The 7,942-nt window shown below is 34.3% G+C and overlaps 1 protein-coding gene across 1 annotated transcript; it reads right to left on the bottom strand.

Moving 5' to 3' along the window:
- Positions 1–4,509: 4,509 nt before the first annotated feature.
- LOC132164474 (uncharacterized) lies at positions 4,510–7,742 on the bottom strand. The gene is made up of 3 exons (XM_059574991.1): positions 7,522–7,742; positions 6,716–6,815; positions 4,510–4,941 (listed from the first exon to the last, which is right to left on the bottom strand). Exons 1-3 carry the CDS (start codon positions 7,699–7,701, stop codon positions 4,682–4,684), a joined length of 540 nt encoding a protein of 179 aa, XP_059430974.1. The 5' UTR covers positions 7,702–7,742; the 3' UTR covers positions 4,510–4,681.
- Between the last annotated feature and the right edge of the window lie 200 nt (positions 7,743–7,942).

Raw genomic sequence — 7,942 nt, 5'->3', positions numbered from 1 at the left:
GCATTGAATGCTCCCTCTCTAGTCCCTTCGTTTGAATCGTTTCTGGCATTTCTGCCTCTCTGGTTAGCCTGGTTACTGGCTGGTTAGTGGTTACTGGTTAGGAACTTAGGGTTCTAAGTGAAATGGAGAGTTGGAGAGAAGTGACAGAAGAAAGCTAGGGACTGAGCGAGAAAGGCGAGTTCTAGTCTTCTAGATGATTTTTACTTTTTTAGTTTAGTTTTCTCTGAAACGAGCCCCAACCGTTGGATCTGATTTCAATTTGAGTAATGAACGGTTGGATTTGATCCAGTCTTTGTAAATTTTTCCTAGCGTGCCGCATGTCTCACTTATGCGTTAATAAGTTTTTAATCCAATACGGCCGTGTCTAATAAATTCTCGTGTAACCCTTTTAGATAGTCCGTCGATTATATAGATTAATTTATTGATTTTATTTTAATCGTTCGATCAGTTAATTGTAGCAAGCTTACTGTGGTCTACGGAACACTAGATTATTCTCAGGTTGGGCGTGGGTTACAACTGTCGTCCATTAGCTTGATCTAACGGCTGAAGTTTAATCGCCAAAAATTGGACGGCTGAAATAGAAGTTAGACGTGTCAGTCTCGTTTGTAGTGCTTGCGTGAAGAAACGAGACTGGAAATTAATCCACTGCGTGCGTGAGTTGGTGAATCCGGTGCCATCTATACTCAATATTTCATCTTGATCGTAGATTCTCAGATTGATTTTAAAATTTATTTCGGATTAGTGAGCTCATGTGTATTTTGGAACACCAGATAATAATCACGCGGGGATTGCTCTACAGCTGTCTTCCATTATCCAAATCCAACGGCTGCAGTTTAATCTAAAAAAAACGGACGGCTGGAAGCTATTGAGACGCGTCAGTCTCGTTTTGCGTGCGTGGCGTGCAAAAACGTGAAGCCGAAAATGATTCTCCGCGGCATGACTGACTGAACCCGGTTTCCTTTATGCACATGAACTGTTTTTGACCGTTTATTCTGATATATTAGTTTTATTCAAGTTAAGACCGTGCGATTAATACCCCTATGGTGTAGTGTGGAGTACTGGATAAATATCTTTGTGGGGTGGTTTACAGCCGTCGTCCACTTCCACGATCGAACGGCTACGGATTAATGCAAATTAATCTGACGGCTACAATCAATCTAGATAAACGTTCGATTTTTTCAAAATTCAAAAAAAAAAAATTATTATACCGTGTGCGCGATTATAGATGAGCTCGCCTTTCTGTTTTCCCATAAATGATCTAAACCGTTGATCTTTAATAAAATTCAATTAGTTCAACCACAACCATTTATTTAAGTTAACAAGTTGTTAGTTAATAGTACCCTAAAAAAAAAAACTCTAAACGTGTGTTTGGTTTTTTTTTTTTTTTTTTTCCCCTGAAAAACGTGTGTTTGGAGTCTGGACCAATACCATTATTTTAGAACTATGAAGATAAATTTGTTAGGAATTAATAGCATTGTTAGGAATTTGTTAGGAATTAATTAATACATTTGAAGATACATAACTCTAAACTATGAAGATACGGGATACCATTATTTTACAATGGTTCTAGACTTTTAGTTTATAGCAATTAATAGCATTATTGGCATTTGTTTTACAATACCATTAGACATTAGTTAACAAGTTGTCCCTAAGAGGTAGCTCAATCAGCTAGGACCACACTTTATGAAGTGGAGGTCACTAGTTCGAATCCCCCTCCCCCTCTTGTGCGGACATGTCAAAAAAAAAAAAAAAAACAGACATTAGTTAACAAATTTAAACAATACTTAAAAGTTAACAACTTAAATACTACTTAATACAATTTTTTTTTTTTAAAAAAAAAGTAGTACCATATAATTTAATGTTTTTAAATAGCTTATTAATTGGACAATAGACATTAAACCTATAAGTATACACCTATATTATACCCTTAGATCTTAATTAGTTAATTGTACACACATGACACATTGAACCTATGATTATTATGATTATTATTATTATTATTATTATTGAATTGGACATTGGACATTAAAAATTAAAAAACCTATAAACAATAATGTAGTATATACAATAATACAATGTTAGTTATACACCTATATTATACCCTTAGATCTTAATTAGTTAATTGTACACACATGACACATTGAACCTATGATTATTATGATTATTATTATTGAATTGGACATTGGACATTAAAAATTAAAAAACTTATAAACAATAATGTAGTATATACAATAATACAATGTTAGTTATACACCTATATTATACCTTTAGATCTTAATTAGTTAATTGTACATACATTGAACCTATGATTATTATGATTATTATTATTATTAACTAATTAATTGGACATTGGACATTAAACCTATAAATAATAGCATAGTCTATACTCTATACAATGTTAGTTATACACTTATACTATACCCTTAGATCTTAATTAGTTAATTGTACACACATTGAACCTATTATTATTATTATTATCATTATTATTATTATTATTATTATTAACTAATTAATTGGACATTGGACATTAAACCTATAAATAATAACATAGTCTATACTCTATACAATGTTAATTATACACTTATACTATACCCTTAAATATTAATTAATTAATTGTACACACATTGAACCTATGAGGCTATGAATATGATTATTATTATTATTATTATTATTAACTAATTAATTGGACATTAGACATTAAACCTATAAATAATAACATAGTCCATATAATGTTAGTTATATTATAGCCTTAGATCTTAATTAGTTAATTGTATACATATTGAAGCTATGATTATTATTGATTAATAACATGGTTAATTTTTTTTTTTTAGTTACATTGTCGTGTGGGTCAGGTCGGGTCGGACGATAACACAGGCCGAGCTCACGAGCCCTAAACGAGTCGGGCGAACCGGGTGATTATCGAGTTAAACGAGTCGAGCTCACGATCCCTATACGAGTTCGGGCGAACCTGCCGATCTCGAGTTAAACGAGTCGATCTCACGAGCCCCTGTCTAGCTTAATCGAGCGAGCCGAGTATGTATCATTAGCTAATCGAGCGAGTTTCAACAGTAACGAGCAAGTTTGTACAGTGTCGAGCTCAAGTTCAGGTCGAGCTTAATCGAGCGAGCTGTCAAGTGTGTTGGCCTAAGGGTGACCGAAGCCACCCCCAAGGGCCGGTTGGAGAAAAAAAAAATTCTATCAAAGCTCCAAAACCCCATCAATGGCTTCCCCTGCCCAAGAACCAGAGACCCACTTTCCTCCACCAAAACTTTCTTCCACTTCACTTCAACCCAAACACCAATCCATATGTGTTATGGAGACAACTAGTCCTCAATCTCCCAAGCAATCACACTCCAAAACTCAACCACCCAAAGCCGACGAACCCATTTCACAACCCCCTTCCAAATCTCCATCTCCAAAACTCAGCCACCCAAATCCAAATCCAAACAACAGAACCAAATCGAGATGAAAACATTTGCATATATTTAGTAATTAGTGATAAAAGAAAGGGTCATTCATGTATTTGAAGGAACCAAACTGTATGGGTTCCTTCTTTTTTTTTTTTGTAATTTCTGTATGGGGTCCTTGTTTGCTTGGATTCTTGCATTTCTTGTTTGCTTGGATTCTTGCATTTCCTGTTTGATGGGTTGCGATTTGCGATTGAGGAGGAAGAGAAGAGAACGAACCTCGGGTTGCGATTTTATTTTATTTTATTGTTTTTTATTTATTTGTAAAAGTAAATAAAATGAAGTGAAGGCAAAAGTAGAAGAAAAAAAATTTAAAATGGCACGACTGTCAATTTTAACCCTTTTGAATGACGGAAAGAAGCTTTTTGTCATAAAATGATAGTTTGATGAGATCAAGTGTCATAGTTGATAGTTCATAGAGACAAAAGGTAATTACCCCCAAAATTTAAAAGCGAGTAAATAATGAATAAAAATGGGAAAGCCCATGTAACAAAAAATACTTAAAATACTTTTTCAATACATGTAATTTGCTCGAAATCAAACGGTTTCAAAAATCATGGTAAATGGTACTGTTAATAATCCGATAAACACAGATGGTGGAGCTTCCAGTGATCTTTTATCCCTTCTTACAATTGAATGCGACATGGCATAGACCTGACCCCCTAAACAGTAGAACATCACTATCTGCATGGGTTGGGCAATTGTCCCTTATCTCACACCAAAGATCCCTTCTTTTTATGAGACACAAAAATTGCTCATCTGTTATGACACAACTCATGTGGCCGCTACCTTTTGGTCAAATTAAGTAGTTGCTATTCCAGTACAAACATGTATTGTAAGGGGAGTAGGGCCAAGCCCTAATTGAAAGCAAGAGAATTAAAAAAGGACCCATCCTTGTTAAGACCTCTCTTTCAGATAGGTACATGCGTCATCAAGTTGCTATCACGTGAACTGTTATCTACATTCACCTAAACCTAATAGCCTTTTCTTTTGCATTGACCATATATTGATGGAAGCATCAAAGTTGATCACAAGATAGCTGTATTATCAAAAGATATCATGCTCTTTCAATCAATTTCACAATCTTCAAAAACTTGCCATGTAATTGATAACTTACACAACTGCTCTGGGAAAAACCCAAGTACAAATTCAATTTCTATGCTCTTCATAAAAAAAATATATATATTCCATTGAAGAAGTAAAGATTTGCAGTTTCATGGATCATCCGGGAAACCTAGAAATGTATTAATAAGCTTAGTGACTGGCGAGGTATCACCTGGATGATATGGAAGGAGAGACTCCAAATTCATACTTGCTATGGTCTGATTAAGTGTTTGAGGACGAGCACAGTATAAATGCTTCCTCTCTGCTAGTTCTTCCGCTAACTCACTTTGATGATTGTCCATCAAATCTTCATTCACCACGACAATTAAAGGTTTACCAAGCCGCAGTGTCTCAAATATGCTTCCCGACCCTACATGACGGTCAAATTCAGTCATGAATGTAAATGTAAATTGGCACAGAAAATATGAAGCCTCCAATAATCCAAAACCTGATTTAAAACTTAAAGAACTTAATAAACTTAATTCTGCATTGTGTGCATTTTCCCCACTGGAAGAGAAAAGGGGGGAGAGGGTGAATAAGTGGTAGCACTGGATACAGTCTGAGGCGCCCTCTAAGCTTAGCTCTATTACAAACTGCAGGAAGATTAAAGTTCTCAGACAGCAAACTATCTTAGCTGCTTTGAAATTGGTACAAGTTGCATGGAATTGGTATTTGCCCTATTGTTAATACTCCAGTCTCTTCTATAAAAATGTTCGAGTCAATTTTGATCATAACCAGAACAAGAGCTCATCTGATGCGTGGAAGCTTATAGGACTACAAAACATATCCTTATAAGATTTTGACCTTTCTTGAATGACAGGATAACATAAATCAGGGGATTGCTCAATGACAACTATAGGAACGACAATTGAAGGGAAACCACAAACATAGAAGTTGAGAGAAATGATAAGTTGGTGTCAATCGTACACTTCTTTTAATGCAAACAAAGAGGCATAAATTATTATTATTATTATTATTATTTTGATAACGTACCTGTTTAAGTTCTAGCAAGGACTTGGTTATTCACTTTTTTTTTTCTTCTCTTTTTCTTTTCTCAGGAAATTCACACATGGACTAACGTTCTACTACTCTCAATTCCTCAAAATACATATATACCAGAATGAATTAGCCTAATATATTTAATCTTGAAAAAAATATACATTAACCTCTGAACTACCACCACATTTTCATATATGCATCCAAACTTTAAAAAGTAACCCACATATTGCCACATGTCAAATTAGACACTCAGATAGTATTCGACATCAAAATAGATGGAAAAGAGGTCACATGTGTCACACATGACCTCTTTTGTGTTTTCTTTCCAAAATGCCCTTAAAATTATTAAAAATAAATTTAAGAAATAACCATTTCAAAAATTATATAATTTTTTTTTAATAAAATTAAAAAATTAAAAAAAAAACCCTGAAAATACCAAAACCTTGGCTGGACCGCCCCCACAGTCAGCCACCACCATTTTTGTTTTTGGTTGGTTTTTGGGGTGTGCAGGTGGTTCTGCCACCCCATTTAGATTTTTTTTATCAATTTTTTTATTATTTTTAATAATATTAAGGACATTTTGGTAAGAAGAATTGAAAAATAGTCAAGTGCAGCATATGTGACTACTTTTTATTCATTTTAACACCAATTTCTAACAGTGTCTAATTTGACGCGCGGTAGTATGGGAGCCGTAATGTCACTTTTGAAAATTTAAAAGGCATAAATGAAAATATAATGGTAGTTCAAAGGGTTAAAATGTATTTTTTCCTTTAATCTTCTAGTAAAAACATGTTCACTAGAAGGCTAAAAGTGTGTTCTAAGAAACATGCCTCAAACATTGGCAACCACATTAGGGATTGACATTGTTTTAAAGTATCAAGTTAAGAAAAATTATAACATATCTCCACCCCATCCTAATGATATTCTAGCTGTTTTAAAAGGCCAAGGAGATGAAATTGTCCAAATGACAGGTATCTTTCTTAAAAAGAATTTGAACAAGTGATCTTCCAAATGAAACCCAATTCCTTGGACAATACATCAAGCATGGTCAAAAATGAAAGTGGTATGCCAGTCTAGCCATTTTCCAGTGAAGGATAATAAATAAACAAGAACATAGAATAAGTATCAACCTATCAGGTGCTTACCTGCATGACTGATCACTAGAGATGCTGATCTCAGATGATCTGCAATGCTTGATGAGAAAGTGAAGAAGTCTACCGCCAGGGACCCACCTTCACCTCCAGACTGCATAAAAAGAAACATTTTTAAAATGGCTATCAAATGTGTATGGAAACTTATTTTGAAAATCTCAAGACCACTTGGCAAATATTTTAATAGAACTCCAACTCTAATCATAATTTACAGATCCAACTTCAGCAAAACTCAAAATACAGTTCTCTTGCTTGCTCTCTCTCTCTCTCTCTCTCTCTCTCTCTCTCTCTCTTTTTGTTATTCTTCTTTTTCTCCTATTTTTTTTTTCTTTATTTCCAAGTTTAAATCCAAAATTTAATTCTTTGATGGTTGAAAACCACATAACAATACAGTGTTCACTCCTTTTTATAATTACTAGCTTCTTCATCTCCTGTGATATTCTGGTGTGTGTTCTTTTTCCTGTTTCTATAGTACCCAATTCCAGGAGAGAGAGAGAGAGAGAGGTTATGAGGTTCTATATAAAAATTGCCATGATCGGCATCATGAAATTAGACAAAAATATTCAAAATTTTGTTTAAAAAAGAAAAAGAATTATAAGGTTCTTAATACACGTAAAACTCAACATGATTCACCATTACAAACCCAAGCTTCTATCTCAAAAAAGCATAACTCATTCAATCAGAATCAAAGCAGCAAACTCCCAATGGTATGTTGAACTACTACAAATTTTATCAGAAACCAAAGCAATGAACCACAGCACAGGAAATGGCCAGATATTATGGTCAGAGCCCGAAATTACCTTCGTGGGTGTGTACGAACCGCGACCCATTTGAATGATAAGGTGGGTATACCCTCTTTTCAACAACTCATCTTTAACTTCCTGAGTATCAACTGCTCTAACAAGAGCATCAAAACTCCTCGTTCCTACTGTTACGAAAACTGTTCTCTTCGGCTTTACACCATCCTCAGTATCTCCCATCTATGATTGACTTATACTTCACCACAATCCACACCACCTAACCCTTCAGCCACCAGAAAATATATAAAAGTAAACAAACTAAGGAACTAAGCACTTTAATTATAAGAAAATAACAGTAAAAAAGTTTTTTTATAAAAATTAAAAAGAAACGTACCAAAACAAACAATATTACAATTTACAACATCCCCATTCATGTCAAAGCTCACACACACACACAAAATGTAACAACTCAGGAAAATTG

This window comes from Corylus avellana, chromosome ca10 (genome assembly GCF_901000735.1).
Source record: "Corylus avellana chromosome ca10, CavTom2PMs-1.0".
Lineage (NCBI taxonomy): Eukaryota > Viridiplantae > Streptophyta > Magnoliopsida > Fagales > Betulaceae > Corylus > Corylus avellana.
This window is presented reverse-complemented; position numbering and strand designations above follow the sequence as displayed.

Coding starts and splice junctions, on each gene's coding strand:
- LOC132164474 (XM_059574991.1), bottom strand. CDS start 7,701: ATGGGAGATACTGAGGATGGTGTAAAGCCGAAGAGAACAGTTTTCGTA. Junction 6,816..7,521: donor GTTCGTACACACCCACGAAG/GTAATTTCGGGC, acceptor CTTTTTATGCAG/TCTGGAGGTGAAGGTGGGTC. Junction 4,942..6,715: donor TCTAGTGATCAGTCATGCAG/GTAAGCACCTGA, acceptor ACCGTCATGTAG/GGTCGGGAAGCATATTTGAG.